General features: G+C 44.9%; 1 protein-coding gene across 1 annotated transcript in view; it reads left to right on the top strand.

The window, feature by feature from the left end:
* Positions 1-10,396, top strand: part of SPATA31D1 (SPATA31 subfamily D member 1) — a 38,318-nt gene extending 27,922 nt beyond the window's left edge. Inside the window, exons 2-5 of the mRNA XM_046663887.1 lie at positions 4,310-4,434; positions 5,168-5,213; positions 6,142-6,208; positions 7,237-10,396. Of these exons, the coding sequence (XP_046519843.1) occupies positions 4,310-4,434; positions 5,168-5,213; positions 6,142-6,208; positions 7,237-10,396 (3,398 nt within the window). The remainder of the gene's footprint in view (positions 1-4,309; positions 4,435-5,167; positions 5,214-6,141; positions 6,209-7,236) is intronic.
* The last annotated feature ends 11,145 nt before the right edge of the window (positions 10,397-21,541 follow it).

Raw genomic sequence — 21,541 nt, 5'->3', positions numbered from 1 at the left:
TGCCACCTCTGCATGGCTGCCTGAAATGGTCTGGTGAGGGCTTTGTTATAGGGCTTAGGGTGAGAGAGATGTAAAATGTGTGAGGTGCATTCCTGGAGGGGTGACATTTCAAATGTTATTATTCATTTACGCCTTACTGAGAGTCAAGTGTAACACAGCTCTTGGAGGCAGGTTTTCAGAGGGGAGTAGAGAAAAACACTACAAAGACATTGGTGCTGAGAGGGCAAAGGAAAATGTACCTAAGAGGGGACAGAATAACAACAATAGCTTTATTTGTTTTTGGTGAAGAAGACTGGCCCTGAGCTAACATCTGTGGTGATCTTCATCTATTTTTTGTATGTGGGACTCTGCCACAGCGTGGCTTGATGAGTGGTGTGTAGGTCTGTACCTGGGATCCAAACCTCTGAACCCCAGGCTGCCAAAAGCAGAGCGTGTGAACCCAACCACTATGCCGCTGGGCTGGCCCCAAATTTCCCAGCATTTAATGGAGACAGTGAACATTCTTAGCCACACAACTGCTTTAATTTTAGGACTCTGGCATTCTTTTTGTTTCAAGAAGTCTCTTACTAATATTGTTGAAAATAGACACATTGAGGATGTAGGGGATTTAGTAGTCAGGGTTCTGCTACTCACTTGCTGAATGATCTGGGGAAGTCACTCACCCTCTCTGAGCTTCAGTTTTACTCATTGATAAAAGGGGCACAATAATACCTGTCCTGCTTGCGTCCCAGGGTGGTTGTGAAAATCCACTGAGATCGCTGAAAGTAAAGTGCTTTAGAAATTAGATACATAAGTTTCTTATTTACTGTTGATGTTAGTGTGGGAGGGGCAAGTGCTATGGACCTCTCCCATTAAACATCGATGGGGTTCTTTCTGGTGTTACAAAAAGAAAAAAACAAAAAAAGTTGTACCTTTAGAATCTTGTTCCTTGTTCTGAAAAGGAATCGTACCAGCATTTGGGGAAAAGCCTTTTTATTGACACTTCTGGTAGGTTTTAACTGAAGGCACACGGTGTATGTTAAGGATATCTAGCCAACACGTGCCCTTGTAAAGGAGGCAAGCTGCTCTTTGACCATCTTTGTTGATTTGTATCAGAAACTGGAGAGGGGAGAGCTGCAGGGACGCCCTTCTGAGGAGCCCGGTGTGTTTGAGCAGTTGTCACCCACAGTGTCTGTCCCTTCTCTGATCTCTTCCTGAGATCGCTTGGCTGTTCCCAGATGTGCCCGGGCTCTCCTGTGCAGTGGTGTCACTCTTGACCTGTGCAGGGCTTTTACCTAAAACCGCAGCTCATGGTTCAAGGACAGAGACATGACCTACAGGTACTTGTGTCTTCTGGTTTCCAGCAGTAAATATTTATTAAATGAAACTTGGCTCAGGCTGCCTATCAAGGCGAGAAGGAAGTGGCACCTCCCGGCAGGTTTTGTCCTCCAGGAAGGGTACCTGTTCCCTGCGTAACTGAAAGGAGACCCCACCAGAGTGAAGGCTGTCTCACCCTTTCACAGAGATCAGGTGTCAGTGCTGGGCTGTGGGTGTCAGAGCAAGGGCATTACAGGAGGGGAGGGAAGTACTGGGATTATTTAAACCTGACAAGAGGAGCCTGAAAAAAGCGTGACAGGTGGTTGATTTTTGAACATACGTGGGGTGATCATACAGAGCAGAACTTCTCAGCCTTTTTCGTGGCAAGGCGCTCTTAGGAAGAGATCATATTTACAGGGCCCACAAGGGCACTCAGATGAGGCTGCACAAGACGAGATTCTGCCCTGGGCTTTGACACTCCTGGGTCCCACCTGCAACCCGAGGGCTGAGGGGATCAACAGCTTAGCACAATGTAATGTATCCCAGCCTTTGGGGAGTATATGGACTGAATGTTTGTGTCCCACCAGTTCACATGTTGGAACCTAATCCCAATGTGATGGCATTAGGAGATGGGGCCTTTGGGAGGTGGTTCGGTGATGAGGGTGGAGCCCTCATGAAGAGGATTAGTGTCCTCATACAAGAGACCTCACAGAGCTCCCTCACCCTCTTTTTCCACCACGTGAGGTTTCAGGGAGAAGGCAAGTGTCTGTGATCCAGGAAGTGAGCATGGCCAGACACTGAATCCGCTGGTGTCTTGATCTTGGACTTCCCAGCCTCGAGAACTGTGAGAAATCAATGTTTGTGGTTTAAGCCTCCCAGTCTGTGGTGTTTTGTTACAGCAGCCTGCACTGACTAAGGGATGTGTACACCTGTAGAGGGCGGGGACTGTCTGTATTTTAGGAAGAGTAAGAAAAAGTGGGGTCAAAATAAAAAAGAAAAGATTGAAATAAAGGGAGAAAATGCTTTATTGTTGGATTTGAAAATACTGGATTATGTCGATGCAAAATAACCAATAACCGTTTTATAAATAAGAGAAATAAGGTGAGTTTAACTTGAGCCAGACTGAGGATTATAACCCAGGAAGGCCTTTCCCAGAAAGGAAGAAAGCATTCCACAGAAGCATGATTTTCAGTACAGACTTATATCTTTTTAGAACAAAGAACATACATTAAACATGCCCAGGATATATTTTCATCAAAGTTTCAGAGGTATTCAGTTGCAAACTAGCAGGTCAACATGATCCTGAAGTCAGGAAAGGGGACTTATTTTAACAGTTCTAACGAGGGCGTTACCAATAGCGCATAAGGCAGGGAAGTGTGCATTCTTATCTTAAGAGCTTGCACTCTTCACTTTAATGGTTAAAGCATAGGTACAGTGCATGTTTGAGAGGCCGTAAGGTAGGCTTCTTGAGTTCAAGTCAAATCAATTTTGAATACGAATGGTTACCCCATATACCTCAATGTGAAAGTCTCTTGTCATTTGGTTTGTCAAAGGATGTGTGTGTGTGTGTGCGTGTCTGAAAGTATTTATGCAGGTTAAGCTTCACTAACTTCAGAAAAATAAGTGCTACAGACTTACCCCCAAGATCATTTGAAGGCATAATTATTCACATTTATTTTATAAATATATTTTATTTATCTAGTTTTGTGAACGTTGAATAATGAATTATTCATTTAATTATTTGAGTCATCCTCTCTGAAGATGCTAAAGGCTGACTGAAAAAAACCCCTAAAATTTGCTATTCAGTATTCACAAAACTAAAGTGTAGAACTTTAAGTTGTGTATCTGGGTTCATGTAAGGAAAAAACATTCTATAGAAAGGATAGATTTGGGAATGATTACAATCCTGAGTGTAAATGTCTGGGTACAAGCAAAACTTCTGGGCAGTATCTCAGACTTGCAAGGCATTAGAATTGGTGAGACCCAAGTCCAGTTCTCCAAAGAGTAAAGGTGGACCCAGGTGATATGTGGGGTACAGATGGAACAAGCAGAAAATTCCATTAAGTAAATATATTATCTGATGAAAAGGTGGAGTTGGAAAATAGGACTACAGGCAGTGTCACCCCGGGCCCTCCGGGACTAGTTCAACTGACTCCATCTCTTATCAACAGAGTGACTAAGAATTATCCTTCAGACAATCTTCAGAGTCATGTAGCCAGAGCATGCACAAAAGACGTCTTGACCCAAAATGACTGCAGAACCACGGATCCCCCTTCCCACGGAACCCAAGGACTGGGACACAACGGAAACTTAGAAGTCAGACTCTTATCAGAAGCAAGGGGTCCCTCATTCAGGAAGATTTGGTGTTAAAATTCCTTCCCCATCTCATCATGGATGTTTACAACCCTATCATAAAAGTGTAGAACCTCATCATAAATGTTCAGAACCCAATCATAAATGTGTAAAACCTTACCATAAATGCTTGAAGCCCACCAATCAAAACCCGTGCCCCCAGTGTTTCAAGGTGCCACACTGTTCTCCCTAACCTCTTAAATTTCCCCAAATTCTGAATCAAGGAGACAGATCTGAGGGCACATGCCGCCTGTTCTCCCTGCAGATGGATCTTTCAGAATAAAGCTGATCTCTTTTCCCAAAGGCTGATGCCATAATTAATCGGCTATTTTGGTGCATTGGGCAAAAGAACCCTAATTTTGTGTCTAACAGCAGGGCAGAGGGACCTAGAGGGCCCAGGAGGAGTGGAGAGATCTGCCAGTCTGGTGGTTGGGGGAGGGGCTGTGGGCACACCCTCTTCATGTCCCCTCCCCCATCCTCAGAAACCCTTTGTGACTCTTCTGTGCTCTGTGATGCAGGCCTGGGACTATAGGCAAGCACTGGCACTCTTAGAGCTCAGTTGCTTCAGGCAGTCTTGCGATTCAGACAATGGAGTTCAGTCACTGGAATGTTCTCTCATTTCTGAATAGCCTTATTGAGTTGTGTCTGCGCGTTTGCTCAGCATTCTTAGATACTGACCCCAACCTCACCTTCCTGTGTGGGTTGTGGTTGCTCCTTCTGTTCCTGTGCTACCTGGTGGGGATTCCATCTTTATCAACCTTCTGGAAAACCAAAGCTTTCCAAAAGGTAAGGAATGCTGGGGAAGCCTGTAACAGTGATTCTTTATTGTTGTTTCTATCTTAATCCCCATATTTTAAAATGAGTTTGGTTGGCTCAGAGAGACACCTAAGATGGGAAGTCTGAGTAGAGGAGGGAGTAGCATCCTTCTAGGAGCATAGGCCGGGCAGGGCTAGGGGTTCAGCAGGGAATGTTTCCCTTTGAAGCTCACAGACCATCTGGGTGTGGTGGAGGATTCTGAGATAAAATCCCAAACAGTGATTTCATGGCCCCAGATTGGGTTATTTAGAGAGTTTGGGATCTCTGCAGGAGAACAGAGTTCCCAGCGCTGGATCGTGAGTCACATTCGCATGTCAGGCGTCATTTGTATCAGGCAGATCAGAAGAGCAGGGCTGAGCCTCTGAGCAGAGGCTGGAGTCTGAGCTCTGTCCAGGACACAGGGTCTATCTGAGGGAGCACAGACCTGTCTGTCGGCCTCAGAGTCTATGCCCTCCTTGAGCAGAGGACTTCTGACTCAGAATACCAAGTGTAGACCTCATAGACAAAATCTTTCTTTGAGTTTTTCAAAGAAGGAACAATTGAAATACTTTGTCATTTAAAAAAATTAATAACAGAAAGGAACACAAAGTTCTATTAATTAAAATAGTCATATTATTCATGGGATAATGCGTATCTGAGTTTCCTAGAGAGAGAAGGCAGAGAAATGAGTCCCAGCTTCTGATTCTTTTCTTTTTGTTCTCAGCGTAAGGGCACAGCCAAGAGGAGAAGGAAAGGTGGAACATCGGGAGGTAAGGTCCTGCTTATTCCACCTGAGCTCTCCAAGGGTGACTCTTCCTGTCCTTTCCATGAGGTCCCAGGTCCATGACCTCTGAGGATGTCAGGTGCTAGCCACAGTCCCTGTCAGAAAACAGAGCCCTCAGAGGAGAGGCTCATCGGAAGGCAGTCAGAACCTGAAACGCTTCTCAGACTCCTGCTCTGCCCACCTCTGGGCATGAAGCAGTGATGGACCTGGACAATGGGTATTGCCCAAGAGGTGGCCATGTTAGATATCAAGAGTCAGAGTTTCTGTCTCCTGACCTTGTGAAAGTACTTTGACTTCCTGTATGATCAGATCCATCTTTGAGGTAACCATTGACATGTGTTCCTCACATGGTGGTTTCGAGCATCACATGAGATAATGTATGTGAAAGTACTTTTCAAATGAAGCAACATACACATATGAACCTTGTTAATATCATTGACCATTTGACCTCATCTGCTGATTCTTGGGGCTTTCAGAGTTTAATGTCCCAAAGGTCTCCCATAAAGGGACTCCTGTCTAACATCTATGCTTCTACCCACTCCCTCCATAACCCACTCTCCTGGTTGCCCAGGTTGGAGACGTTACAAGAAGGAAACAGAAGACATAAGGAAGCTGATTTCCATTCTGAAAGGGTAACCAGTCTTTCCACTTCTTTCTTGATCCCTCTTTAGCATGTTCTATGCAATTCCAGGGATTCAGTGCAGCCTGCCCTAGTCATGCCAGGGGGTTGCCATAGGAACGGGTATGTGAATGAAGGCCTTGGGGTGAGGGCTGTTGAGTGTATTGTGAAGTCATGGATGTGGGGCAATGTGAAGGGGCAGCAGGCTTCAGGTGGCCCCTCCCCCCACCCCAGGCCAGCAGGTCCTCCTTTCTTCTGGTCCTGGCTGCAGCTTTGTATCTCCTGTCTCCCACAGCCCCTCAGGCCAGCTTCACGATACCACCCACTTTCGTCAACTCTTATGTCCAGACCCCTCCTGTGAGGTGTGTAATAGCACAGCTGCGGAGGTCAATCGGCTGCTGTTCCTGGAGGACCTGGAAGATGATACTCTCTCTGTGTCCTCTTTGGCTTCCACAGCTTCTGTGACTGAGTCATCATTCACTCTGTCCTCTGCCTTCTCAGAAGTCCCTCCAGGAGGCCTAACACCAGCCCCTCCACCTGAGCCTTCCCCACCGCCCCCCTCCATTCTTTCACCTAACCCAATGACACCCTTAGCTGAGTTTCACTCACCCTCACCAGTGGGTCACTCTGTGCCACCGGGGCCTTTTCCTTCCTCAGATTCTGAATTCCCAGTGGACCATTCCCCACCCCAACCCCTTGCCTTTCCCCCTCTGCCACCACATGGCACTCAGACAGTGGATCCTTTTCTCCAACCAGAGGCCACTTTGTCTGTGCATACCATCTTCTCTCTCGACTCAACCCTTTCCCAAGATGTCAACCTCTTACCAAATGTGTCCCAGACAATGGATCCCACTGATTCATTGACTTGTCATCACACACCACCAACCCTGTCTGTTTCACCACCACGAGACAGTGCTTTAACTGTGACTCAATCTGATTCACTTTCCACCTTATTGAAGCCCGTGCTGGAGAACTCATCTCCAGATAGCCCTGGTGGGTTGTCTACTTGTGTCCCACCAATCAAAGGCACTGATCCTTCAAGCCTCTCGGTTTCAGAATTCTCCTCGTGGCAAGCTCGTGCCAAAGACTTGTTCCCTTCCACTTTGGCACAATGTGATTTCAACCAAGAGTTTCTTGCCCTCCACTCTTCAGAGTGCTTTTCGAGGGGAGACCCTGCTAACAACCTTGTGGAGCCTGGTAACCTCCCATTTCTCAGCCCTGATGTCCTGGCACTCTTGGAGAGACAAGTCCAAAAGAGGACTGATTTTCTGATGAGGGGTTCTTTTCCAAAGGAACGTAGGCCAGACTACCAATTAAATTCTTCAGAGAAAATGTTAGAGTCAATTGCTGATAAGCATGACTCAGCATTCTCCCTGTCTTTTTGGAACAGCAAAGGGAAACCAAAGGAGCTGCTTGTGCACCAGCAGCCCCCATATCCTAAGACCTCAGAGGACCATTTACAACAAAAACATGTCCAGCTCTTTTGGGGTCTCCCATCTATGCACAGCGAGTCCTTGGCCCCTGCTGACCATGTCTCAGGTGACTGTTCCTCTATCTTCATTTTCACTACAATATTTAACGCCTCCACAGCTGAAGAATCCCCAGTACTTTCCCATACTCTACCTTTGTCCTTGCCTGAGATGCAGCCTCAAGCCTTGCCTCAAACCCTGCCCCAATCCCAGCCCCTACTTCTCACTCAGGTCCAACCCCAGGCCCACCTTCAGTCCCCACTCCCCATCCTACCGTCTGGTCCTCCACCTGAGACCGAGATCTGTGGAGTGTGTTTCCATAGACCCCAGAATGAATCAGAGTCTGTCATCTCATCTGAAATTGAACAACTGGAATGGAATGTGTTGCAGAAGCAACGGGAAAGTTTGTGGGGTTTACCCTCCGTGGTCCAAAGATCTAGGGAAGACTTTTGTCCTTCAGCTCCCAGTTCTCCTTACCTCCAGGCCTCCCAGGCCCATGTTTCAATCTCCATCCTTCCTGGAGAGTTTCCTCTCAGTGATGAGCTTCGGAAGAAACTAGACCACCACCTTCGAAAGAGGCTCATCCAACACCGCTGGGGCCTGCCCCGCAGGATCCATGAGTCTCTGTCACTGATGATGCCTCTAAGAGATTTTTCAGAGATACCTGAGTCAGAGCGCAATCATGGACTCCCATGTGTCTCTGTGAACAAAAATCTAAATGGTGGACTGAGCCATCCTGGAAGCTTCCATGAGAGGGGCTCAGAAATGCTTCAGCTAAAGAAGGATATAGAGAAGGATCAGGGACATAGCTCAGAGAACGGCCCAAAAGCTCATCTGTTGAGTGACCCAGAGAGCTCTTCAGATAACGATCTGGGCTGTGACTCTGAGAAAGACCTAACTAGTCACATGGCGAGTCTGTCAGGGAAAAATTCAAGGGCCTCAAGTGCAAGTCTAGATCAGAAACAATTTAAAAATGTCCTAGAAGTACATCTGAGCAAGAAGTTTGAGGAAATCAATGAGGGTCAGCTCCCTGGGACTGTGCCTAGTTCATGGCATGCTATCAAGCAATCATTGCAGATTTCTGTGAAATCCCACACCCAAATAACACAGAGGAGTTTGCCACCATCAGTGGGTGGGGACTACTGCCTGAATACCTTCCAGGACCTTTCCTTCATTGATTTCAGTGCACGACAGACGCTGGAAGCCCATATTAGAAGCTTTCGTATGAGGATGCTGTGGGGCCTTCCCCGCAGGGTCATTGAATCCATAGAGATCTTTAATTTGAAAGGTGCAGCATCCGAGTCCTTGTCCCATTCCTACCTTCCCTCCTCAGCCAACCTGATTTCTGAGGTGGACTCCAAATCTGGGGGCCTTGAGCCCTTTAGAGGAAGCTCTAAACCTGTTCATCAAGACAAAGTGGGAACAACAAGTTCAGCCCCTGTCCTGGATCATTCTCACCCTGCCACCTCACCTATGGGCAGGGAAGGACAGGCGACCTTTAGACAATCACCCTCTGGTATGAACCAAGAGCTTGCAGAGGATGTTCAGCAAATTAAGGGTGCCAGACAGACTCTTCTGCCTGTCACACATGGCGTCACAGGCAAAGCCAGTCTGAGACTTTCTCCCCTAGGGAACAGATACCCCCCAAAGCTGCCTGCAAGGCAAGCTAAGGCCAGACATGAGCCAAAGGGGAAGAGTGTGAGTTCCAGGGATGGAGTAGAAACAAGACAGGGCAAAAAGACAGATAAGTCTGAACCTTCAGCTTCATCCAAGGAGATATTCAGGGCCAAGGAGCTCAATGCTCTTCAGTCAAAAACTGGCAACATCTTGACAACCAGCAAGCCAGGAAACTCCCAAATGATGACTAAAGTAGAAACTACCGGGACCACTGAAAGGCCTCCACCAAAAAGACCAGCTCCCCAAGATCCTCAATCATCAGGCCTTAAAGAACTGCTGTTTGCTGAATTAAAGTTTAAACTAGAGAAGAGGAATCAGAGCCAGGTCCAAGGCCAACCCACTGATAGGTCCCTTGCCTCAGAGAGCTTGACTTACAAGGCGTCACTGACTCATGCCCAGGGTGTCTCCACTGGGGACATGGGAGCTTCCCAGGTGCTGCGTGCCCATTTGGAGGACAAAGGAATCAGCATGGAGCAGCAGCAGGAGCCTTGGGTCCCGAAGCAAGTCTTAAGGAGGTGCCAGGATAAGGATTTCCCACCAGCTGCAAAGACAGCGAGCCCTCTGGGACCCAAGGCAGAAGAGCTTGGTGGAGGGGATGCAGGGTTGGGGACATCCCAACCTAGAAGGAAGAGCTTCTTTACTCACAACAAGGCATTAGAGGAGACGGTTGGGAACAAGTCTTCCCAGACCCCATCACAGAAGGGACCGCCTCCTCCTGAAGGCCTCTTCAGGAAAAAGATAAACCACATTTTGCAATGGCTTCATCCTGGGACAAAAGGCAAAAGCCAAGAAAATTCCCAGGAAAAGGGCAGCCCCGTATCATCGGCGCAGAGCAGGGGCCCAGTTAAAAAGAGAACTGCCCTTACTGGGACGACCACAGCTCAGAAGACCGTGATGGTTCCTGGGAAGTTCCCAGAGGAGAAACCAGGGCGTTGGCATGCAACAGATGTCACCTGCCCTCAAGAGCCCCTTCCTTCCCCAAGGAAGTTTGGGAAAACTCAGCAGAAGGCAGAAGTGCTGGGTCGGGCAGATCCCATCCAGGGATATCCTTCCAATTACAGGGTTCCCACCTGTAAAGTCACAAAAAAGCCCTGCCGCCAAGAAGCTGTCTTTGCTGGCCAGAGTGATCCTGCAAATATTAGACGGATCCGAGATGAGGACGGACACCCCCAGAAAGCTGTGGCCTTTAGGAACCAGCTATCAGATGAGTGGTATCCCTCATCTGTGCCCCACAGGGAACATGTGCCCCATCCAAGCCCCACCTGCAGGAGCCAAGCCATCCAGGGCCCTCCAGCCACTCTCACCACTGCTGAAGGTACAGTGTTCAGAGATCTGTCTCTGCTATGTCACCAGAAAATGCTTCTCCAGCATTTCCAGAGAGGAAAACTTCCTGCCCCCAAGTAATTCCTTCTCGTGGTGAATATTGATTCTCCCAAATAAATGATTCTCTAAGAATAGTGAAGTCTTTTCTGTGTACTGTGTTGGGGGCATGGGTTTCGGGTAACTCAGGGCTTGTGCTTTGGGAAAGGAAGAGTTAGTCCAGCTCTTACTGTTCTCTTCCTTTGGTTTCTAACAGGTGGCCAGTCCCCTGGAGCTCTTGTTGACAGAGAGATGACGTGCCCCCCAAAGCCCATTTCCTCCCTGATGAGTTTGAGATGGGCTCTGTCTCCTGCCTCTTAGCTTAGCCTTAACGAACATGTAGAGCAGCCCACACCTTCCCCTCACTGGATGTTTCATATCCTGCAGAGCAGTAGGGAAGACAGGTCTTCTATATCTGAAGAGGGTCAAGGACAGGTACATTTTTCAGATGATAACAGTGAAGAAGAAACAGTGGCTTCATCATGATTTATAAGTCAGTGACCGGAGGACCCCACAGGTGGGTGAACCCTGGAGAGAAGTGTTTGGGGGTTACTGCTGCAGTGGATCCTGGGATGGTGGGGGAGGGGCTAGGAACAGCACAGATGCTGCTTAAGAATCTGTCACGTGGGTCATCTTAATGTGTTGGGGAAGCATACTTTAGACTTTACACTGAAGTTTCCTTACTGGAAAGACAGCTGGGGGAAGTGGTTCCCCTCCCTGGGTATTTCTTCAGATTGCTGATTGATGACAGTTTGTTGCAGAGCAAAAGCATCACTTGGCTGTCAGTGGCAGTAATGTTGACGAGGCAGCCACCTACCTCCCAGGGTAAAATAAAGTCGGGAGTAAGGAAAAGATGCCTTAGAGGGAGTGGGAAGGTAAGAAAAACTGAAGAGAGGAAGGAATGACCTTGCTGGTGGAACAAAGGTTTATGCCTCATCATCCATATTGTGACCCTGTCCTGTTCCCCCTGTCCCTTCCTCAATCTGATCCAGGCACCAATTCCTTGAAGCTTATCAGACCACTGCACAGCACACTGATGCCTTATTCTGAAAAGGCATGGGGCTGCTCTTTGAGCACTAAAACAATATCTGCAGGGAGGTCATCAGGCATGGCATCCCCTTCCTGGGGAAGGTGATCTTGGTGCCTTTCTTCCATCCATGCTTGATGGAAATACACAAGATCTTGCCCTTACTGTCTAAAGTTCACATTCAGGATGGAGGTGCCTCCTTTGATATTCATGGCCTCGGTGGAGCCATGGTTGGTCTCCCCAAGAACACCTGCAGCTCATGAACCAGAGGCGAGTCCTAGACTATGCACCAGGTTACAGATGTTTGGGGGACTCACCATGGACTGCACACATACCCACCCTTACAATAGGGCCTGGAGGGAAGGCAACTCCACTTGTATAGACTGGGACTCAAACATGGGGTGAGTGCCCTAGAGGGCACTTGAGGTAGTTCTTGCAGAAAGACTTGTGAATGCTAGGTCTTAAAAGAGAAAACAAAACAAAACCGATGTCCACCACAGCCCTCTCTCACTCCACACTTGTATTTTCTTGTCCAGAGTTATGCCATTGACCCTCCAATGTCTGAAGCTTAGGGTCAAAAAATAATGCAGATTCTGTGGAGGCCCTAGGAGGGACAAAAGGTGGGACAGGGCCCAGGGCAGGGAACCGAAGAGGTGAGGAGGCCGTGGAGGGCTCGAACATCCATGTGGATGGACCAGCCAATAGCCCGACCCCTCAGATCCTACATCATCTCATCTTAGGGTCCTTTACTTCCATTCCAGGACAGTTACTGCCACACTCCAGGGCTTATCCCCAGGAACACTTCTGACATCTGGATTAACACAGTTTGACATTCCACCCTTTGGCCTCATCCCTGATCCTTCTGGTGTACAGGCCCCCTTAATAATTTTTAACTCCAGGCCATTCATCTTTCCACTTACCCTTCATCTATCCACCTAGCTCCTGTCTTCATCTCCTCCCTCTCCAAGGTAAATTTGATGGTCTGTCAGGTAACCAACATTTAAAAAGGTCCATTACAAATGGGGCTTAGGTCACTGTTTCCTTAGTCCATTCTCTCTGCTGCCTCTCTACTTTATTTCAAATCTCCTTCACTTTCCTCAAACTTAGGCCGTCTCCACTTGCTCAGTAGATGTACTGGACCACCATTCACAGAGGAGCTAGAAGCCATGAGATAGGAACTTTCCGTCAAAACACCTTCACAAAAACCCTTTCCCATTCCTCCTTTCCTTCTTTCCTGGTATATGAAAAGAGGTTTCCTTCCTAACCTCAGAGGAATTACACTTCCTTAAATGTTCTTATTGCGAGAGCTAAACCCTCGTCTTCACAGACTGAGCCCCCTTGCCAGGGATCCTCTCGTCCCCTCCGTCTCCTTATGAGGCACCCAACTTTCACTGTTTTAAGCTTTCCATTACAGAAATGTTTAAACACGTATGAGAGCAGTGTATCTTCCCATGTACCCCTCACCCCGCTCTCAGAGTTGTCATCTGGCACGTGTGATACGGCCCATCTCCTACACTATGGTTAAAGGGCAGAAGCCCATCAGAACATCCTGCCACCCGTCTCTCAGACGTATGCTTTGTGCCCGTGTCACAGTTCTCACGATTTTTTGACAGTTACACCTGTGGGGCACACTGACCCACAACAGATGGACACAGCCATGGGGACCAAAAGCACTGAGCTTTAGAGGCTTTGGCCATCAGTTCTGCTCGGCCCTGTAGTCAAGCCTGAGGAGTCACCCGAGTGAACTCCTCCCTCAACCCCTCATAGAAAGGAATCTTCCTGAGCAAATGCAGTGCACGGTGTTGCAGTCCCTTAACAACACAGTGACTACAGCATGCAGAGAGTACAGAAGGAGAAAGCTGTACATGTGATAAGGACTTGACATCACTATGTGTTTTCAAATATTCAGAATAAAATTTTTCCTGTCATACATTTACAATGAACTATTGTGTTTTGAGTTAAACATAGCAGCTCAAACACTTAACTCCTCTCCTTCCCAAAACACTGTTAAAAAGATTAGATGGAAAGATGCTCAACATTAATAGTCATCAGGGAAATGCAAATCAAAACCACTATGAGATAGCACTTCACAAACAGGATGGCTAGAATAAAAAAGTCAGATAATAATGAGTGTTGGTGAGAATGTGGAGAACTGGGAACTCTCATACACTGCTGGTGGGAATGAAAAATGGTGCAGGTGTTTTGGAAAACAATCTGACGGTTCCTCAAAAGTTAAACACACAGTTACCATATGACCTAGAAATTTCACTTCTAGGTACATACTCAAGAGAAATGAAAACGTGTGCGCACAAAAACTTGTACACAAATGTTCACAGTAGTACTATTCATAACAGTCAAATGGTGAAAACAACCTAAATGTCCATCAACCGATGACTGGGCAAATAAAATGTGGTATATCCAGACAACGTAGTATTTTTTCGCAATAAAAGTACTGATACATGTTACAACATGGATGAACCATGCGAAGAGGCCAGTCACAGCCACGTACTATTCTATTCGTATGAAATGTCCAGAATATAGAAATCTAGAGAGATGGAAAGTAGATTAGTGGTTGCTTAGGGCTGGGGGGATGAGGGGAGGGAGAGATGGCAGCTAAAGGTCACAAGGTTTGTTTTTGAAGCCATGAAAATGTTTTAAAACTGACTGTAGTGATGGTTACACATGTCTGTGAATATACTAAAAACCATGGAATTATACACTTTAAACGGGTGAATTGTAAAGTATGTGAACTATATTTCAATAAAGCTGTTAAAACAAGGCAAGGACACAAAAAGAATAAGCACTTGAGGATGACAAGGAGAGGACAGGACAAAAGATGTCAACACATTTTTGGAAGATGGAAATCCAGTGGAGGTGTGGTAACTAGCAGACTAGCAGAGCAGACGAAATGCCAGCAAACCAACTCACATCTCAAAATGCCAGAAGACCGAAGACCGGGTGACACCAAATAGGAAAGAAATTAAGGGTTCCATGCTGTACACGTTGAATTTTTTGTTCTTTTTCTTGTTTTTTTATATTGTGTATAATTTTTAAAAATCTTTTTTTTTGGGGGGGTGCTCTTTCCAGTATTTTGTAACTCTGTTGAAATGTTAGCACGCTTCAAATATGCAAAGAGGATCCTGGGTTTCTTGCCTGAGACAGAACCTGAGTTAACTGTTTTAAAGTCACCATTGCACACTTCTGGGGCCTAGGTATGCTGGTGGTGGCAGCTGCTGGAGTCAAAGCCACAAATCTCAAAGGTTAGGTAAAATTCAGGACAACAGTCAATGGCTCATTTTTAAAATGTATTTATTTGAAAATAAACTTGTGGAAAAGTTGCATAGATGGCAAACAATCATATACTCTTTATCCAGATTCACCTGTTAATATTTTGACCCATTTTTCTTTTTTTTTGCAAAGATTGGCACCTGAGCTAACATCTGTTGCCAATCTTTTTTTTTTCTTCTTCTCCCCAAATCTCCCCAGTAAGTAGTTGTGTATTCTAGTTGTAGGTCCTTCTGGTTCTGCTATGTGGGATGCCACCTCAGCATGGCCTGATGAGTGGGGCCAGGTCCGTGCCCAGGATCTGAACCAGCAAAACCCTGGGCCGCTGCAGTGGAGCATGAGGACTTAACCACTTGGCCACGGGGCCGGCCCCTGACCCATTTTCGATGTCTCTCCTCTGTTTTCATCTGTTTCTGTCTCCTTCCCTCCCTCTATCCCCTTTCTCTCTCTATATGAACATACACACATATATGAAAAATATGCATGCATTCCTAAATATTTGAGAATACATTCTGTGCATCATGCACTTTCTCCTTGAATATTTTGTTGTGTGTTTCTTGAGAAAAAGTATATTCTTACGTACAGCAGGTTATCCCCTGCAGTAAATTTAACATTGGCATAAATCTTTTAACTAATCTCCCATTCATATCTCACTTTTGACAATTTATTGAGTAATGTCCTTTGTGGCTTTTTTTTGAGCCGCCTCTACAGGATTCAGCCTACAATCACAAACTGCATTACTTGTCATGTGTCTTCAGTCTCCTTTAATCTGGATCAGTTTCTCAGCCTTTCATTTACAACGAGGTCACTTTTGAAGAATATGGTCAATGTATCATTCTTATAACCCCTTCTCAACTGGACATTTTTTTGGTGGAGCTTATCTTGCTCAGACTTCAAAGGATGTTTTCACAAGTGTGAGTCCTAGGACCTCAGGAGCAGTCAGGACCAGACTCGCTATAAAAAAAACACTGCCGGAGATGTAAAGATACGTGGAGGGATTCTTCCGAACAGAGACACCTCCTATAGTCGAGGAAGGGTCCATGAGAGGGGTGGGCTTGAAGTGTACCTTCCTATTGCGTGGAGATGATGGTGAAGCTGTGGATGCAGGAGAAGACGGGGAAAGGAGCTGTCATTACTGGTAAACCCTCTCACATGGGAGGGAGAGGACTGGGTGTCTACAGCCCAGACTGAGTCTTGAGACTCAGCGAAGGAATGCAGGCAGGCAGAGGGAGGACATGACACAGGGCTTCATTTCAGCAGTTTAGCACTGAATAATGAAGCTGTAAGAGTTAGGACTATTAAATGACTAGCTAGCATGGGGAGATGAAATAAATACATGTGTACCATAAATGAAAATGACACTATTATTTAGAAAGGTATTGAGATGCTGATGGGAATTTTGGTGAAAAGACAGAAAGTAGAAGGGAAAAAAATCGTAAAACCTTTAACGGAGGAAGTAACCACAGGTGTGATCAAAAAACAGCAACAACAACAAAAGATCGCTAAATATGACATTTGTGCTCATTAGACTTTATGCTAAAGAGAAGCCCACTCCCTAAATTAAGATGAGTTTGGTTCTGTGAGTCATGGTCCAGCACAACTGCTCTGTAAAATTAAGTAAAAATTAAAATGTTTCAGGGAAAGAGGGGATTTGGCAGAGAGAAGAGAGAGGGAGCAGCAGGGTGAGACACTGTTTGGGTGGAGGGGACTAGATTTGAGAACCCTTAGGGGCTGAACAGCCTAAGAGGGATTTTGGGAAAAAAAGTACTACTAAAGATTTTCAAGTTGTTTGCCGTGGGTCCATGGGTGAGCCATGCCCTTGTCTCCCTCTTTCTCACGCTTTTTAATCATTGGTACAGGCTACTCTGCTCTCTCATGCTTCTTGGTGAAAGTGGATTCTTTTGAGGAGATATTGGGGGTGGGGCTGCTGCTGAGTATACTTCTGATTCCTAGAGGTAAGAACACATTAAGTATCAGGGGAAGCTGTAAGTGAGGGCAGAGTAGATCTTGGGGGTGTAAATCCCTGGGCATAGCAGACTTTCAAAGATGATGTGGGGTCCAAAGGGAGATCATCAAGCAGTAAACGGTCTCAGGTAATATCTAGGTAACAGGTAGAATAAATAGAAAAGTTCACCAAGGTAAATATATGGTATGGTGAACGGGTGGAGTTGAAAGGTAGGTTGCAGGTATCTAAGGGGCCCTGGAGGTATGGACAGATCTGCTGGGCTGGATGGTGGGGGAAGGGTTGTGGGTTCATCTCTCCTGTGTTGTCCCCTCCCTTCCCCTCAGGAAACTTTGGTGTCTGTGCTAAAGCTCTGTGACGTGGGCCTGGAACTCTAGTCTAGAATGTGCACTCTTAATGCCCAGCTGCCTGAGGCAGCAATGCATTTCCCATGACCTGGACCACCTTCCCTATCTGAGGAGCCTTACTGCACCATGGCTGAGCTCCAGCTCATCTTCCCAGGTATTCACATCCTTGCCTTCATGGGTGGGATGGTGCTCCTTCTTCTGTCACTGTGCTATCTAAAGAAGGATTCATGTTTCCTAATATTTTGGAAACAGACATCAGTCAGGTAAGTGAACCAAAGTCCCTCAGAGATATTAAATCTTTCTTTTCATATAGATGCATTCAATGCCGTCAATTTCCCTCTAAGTACTACTTTTGTTGTATCTCACAAATTTTGATAAGTTGTATTTTAATTTTCATTTAGTTTAAAATATTTTTTTCTCTTGAGACTTCTTCCTTGACCCACGTGTTAGTAGTGTGTTGTTTAATCTCCAAATGTTTTGGAATTTCAAGCTATTTTTCTGTAATTGATTTCCAGATTAACTCCACTATGGCCTAAAAACATACTTGGTTTGATTTCTATTTTATCTTTGTTGAAGTGTGTTTTGTGGCCCAGAATGTGGTCTTTCTTGTTAAATATTCCATGTGAGTTTGAGAAGAACGTGTATTCTGTTGTTGGATGAAGTATTCTACAAACATCAGTTAGCTCAAGTTGATTGACAGTGCTGTTCAGGTCAACTATATCCTTACTGATTTTCTGCCTGCTGAATCAGTTCATTTCTGATAGAGGAAAGATGTCTCCAACAATAACAACGGATTCATCTATTTCTCCTTGCAATCCTATCAGTTGTTGCCTCACATATTTTGACACTCTTGTTAGATTTACACATTAAGGATTTTGTGTCCTCTTGGAGAAATCACCCTTTTGTTGTTATGCAATGCTCCTCTTTATCCCTGATAACTTTCCTTCTTCTGAAGTCTGCTTTGTGTGAAATCAATATAATTTCTCCTGTTTTCTTTTGGTTAGTGTTAGCATGGTACATTTTTCTCCATCCTTTTACTTTTAATCTATCTATATCTTTATATTTAAAGTGGGTATTTTATAGACAACATATAATTGGATCTTGTTTTTTAATCCGCTGAGATAGCCTCTTTTATTGGTGAATTTCGAACATTTATATTTAGTGATTTTTTTAATATAGCTGGATTAATATCTACCATTTCTGCAACTGTTTACTATTCATTATACCTATTCTTTTTTTATTCCCCTCTTTTTTTGCCTTTTCTGGTTTTAAACAAGTATTTTATATGACTCCATTTTCTCTCTTCTCTTAGAATATCAATTCTTCTTCGTTAAAAAATATTTTAGTGGTCACCCTAAAATTTGTAATATACATTTTCAACTAAGTTAAGTCCACTTTTGTATAACTCTATCCCACTTTATAGGTAGTGCAGGTACCTTATAAGAGAGTTCCCAGTTCCTCTCTCCTATTCCTTATATCATTGCTGTTTTTCACTTTGTTTATTCATATATTATAAACACCTCATATATTATCATTATTATTAGGTCAATTGAGAATAAGAAAAATAAAAGTTTTATTTTATCTTCATTTATTCCTTCTCTTCCTTTCCTCTATGTAGATCCATGTTATCATTTTCCTTCTCCCTGAAGAGCTGCTTTTAACATTTATTGCAGGGCAGGTCTGCTGCTGCTAAATTTCCTGATTTTTTGTTTGTCTGAGAAAGTTTGTATTTCCCCTTCACTTTTGAAAGATAATTTCACTAGATATAAAATTCTAGGTTGGTGGGTTTTTGTTCCCAATGCTTCAAATATTTCGTTCCACTCTCTTCTTGCTTGCATCATTTATAATGAGAAGCCTGTAATTCTTATCCCAAACAGGGAGAAACACTCTGGAGGTAGGGTCTTTATTTTCCTTTAGATTATTTCAAGGTTTTAACTTTCATTTTCCTTAAGTTTGGATATTATATGTACAGGTATGCACTTTTTTAGTATTTATCTGGCTTGTTTTTTTCTGAGCTTCCAAAACCTATGGTTAACCTGTCACTAATTTTGGTAAATCTTTGGCCTTTATTACTTCAAATATTTCTTCCCCTCCGTTCTCTCTTTCTTCTCCTTCTGATATTCCAGTTACACTTAAGTTATACATTTTGAAACTGTCTCACAGCTCTTGAATATTCTGGATATTAAAATTTTTAAAAAAGTCTTTTCCTCTTTGCATTTCAGTTTGCAAAGTTTCTAGTGACATATATTCAGACTCACATATTCTTTCCTTGGCCACATGCAATCTACAGATGAGTCAATCAAAGGCATTCTTCATTACTCTTGCAGTGTTTTTGGTTTCTAACATTTCTTTTTGATTCTTTCTTACAGTTTCCCTCTCTCTGCTTACATTCATCATCTGTTCTTGTGCATTGTCTGCTTTTTCCATTAGAACACTTAACATATTAATCATGGTTATTTTGGATTCAATGTATGATAATTACAAAATCTGTGTCACATTTGAAGGTGGATCTGGTGCTTGCTTTGTCTCTTCAGACTGCTTTTTCTTGCATTTTACCATGCCTTGTAATTTTTTGTTGAAAGCAGACATGATGTGTTGGGTAATAGGAACTGAAGTAAATAGACCTTTAGTGTGAAGTTTTATGTTAATCTGCCTATGTGTTGGGGTGTGTTTAATATTTACTGTAGCTGTACACGTCAGAGGCTTCGATTTCCTCTAGTGTCCTTGTTTCTGTCTTTCTTGGTGTCTTTAGGTTTCCCTAAATCTCATCCTTAAGTAGAGCCTATGCCTTGTAGCTCCTTCAGCCATGATCCTACTGCTACACTGGTGTGCTGTGGATGTGGTGATAAGGTGTTGGAGGTGGGGATATGATTAAATCTCAGCCTTTTAGTAGGCCTGTGTCTCTGGGTTGTGATGTTCACAAGTGCTTCTATTTTATTCTTCTTTTCACTCTTTATATGAGACAGGAAGGCTGGAGGGGGCTGCAGTTCGGTAATTTCCCTTCTCCCATGTGGGATAAGGCTTGGTAGTTTTTGCCCTGCTCAGTAGGTCTCTGTTGTGGAGAACACTCGGGGATGTTTCAAAATGTTTTAAAGGTTGTTATCTTTCTTTCCACCTGTACCCTCCCGCACCAGAAACATCAGAGTTTCTTCACTGTTCTTCACTGTGAGAACCTGATGGAGTTCTTGGAGGTAAAACCCATGATTAGGTGTGAGCCCCTCCTAAGACAGTGACCCCAGGAGTTTCTCACTCTCATGCTAGCCCACACACATCCTTCAGGATTCGTCAAAGTGTCCTTTTATGTGTTTCTACCTGTGTATGACTCCAGTGGCTTCTGCTTCAGATGAGCTTATATTGACTCTGATTCTCTGCATTCACCTTCTCTGAAGATTTTCTGTAGTGATTTACTCTGTGACCTCAATTCTCGGAAGGCTCCAAGAAAAGTAATTGATTTACAGTTTGTTCAGCTTTTTGCTTCTTTTAAAGACTGTAGTGATGACTCCCAAGTTCTTTAAATGTAAGAACTGGAACCAGAAGTCACCCTCAAAGAATGATTATTGTCTTGTTCCTCTTCCCACATTTCTAAATGAGTTTGGTTGGGTCAGAGAGATACCTAAAATGGGAAGTCTGAGGAGAGGATAGAATGTCACTCTTCTAGAGGAGGAGACTGGGCAGAACTAGGATTCAGGGAGGACTGAGGTTTCCATCTGAAGCTCACAGACTATCATCATACCTAAAATTTTTCTCTTCCACTCTTTTTCTGCCTTTTTCCCCCTAGACTTTTCATCACAAAATCTTCCACAACAACAAAACCAGAACCAAAATGTTATCCCCCATCCCTTCTTTCCTCTTTCCCTATTATACTGAAAGATTTCCCTTGATGCTTTCCTTGATCCTCCCAAGCTGGGATCTGTCCTTGCTTTCCAATTCACAACATTTTCCACACTGTGTGGAATGTTTAACTTATCTACCTTCCCAGAGGACCAAGACCACATTTACCTCATTCACAGCAAAGCTCGTCTAGTAGAGCTCAGAAACCTCTGGAGGAATACACAAGCAATGGGAGGGATTTCTTTGGGGAGGCCCTGCCCAGCGTGCTCCAGGATTGGGGCCTGAGAGGCTGTTGGAGAGGCTTGTTTGGGTTCCAAATGGCGGCAGCACTGGCCAGATGGCCAGACATCTCATTCAGGCTTCTGGATCCTGTTTCCATCACTTCTGGAAGACAGGAATTGAAATTGAACTCGAAGACAGGTTCTGATGAAGTTTCTGGACCCCTGAGTGACATTTCCCCCTGCCCTACTTAAAGAAATCCTTTCCTCTGTTTGTAATTTTCATCCTGGCTGAGCCTCATGATCTCTCAGCTCCCGAACACCCACACTTCTGAGGCCTGGCCTCAGAAGATACTCAGAGGCCTGGGTCCAGGGCTATGCCTGCGGCCGTGGGCCCCCTTTGCGTGGGCACTCCAAGGAACTCCACAGAGTTGATCACAGTAACAAATGGAGTAACAATATTGATGTGTTGAGGCTTCACCTTGCACTGGCTGCCTGGCCTTGCACAAGTAACCCAAG

The sequence above is a fragment of the Equus quagga genome, chromosome 6, assembly GCF_021613505.1.
Source record: "Equus quagga isolate Etosha38 chromosome 6, UCLA_HA_Equagga_1.0, whole genome shotgun sequence".
Taxonomy (NCBI): Eukaryota; Metazoa; Chordata; class Mammalia; order Perissodactyla; family Equidae; genus Equus; species Equus quagga.
Note: the sequence above shows the minus strand (reverse complement) of the source record. Positions and strands in the feature narration are given on the sequence as shown.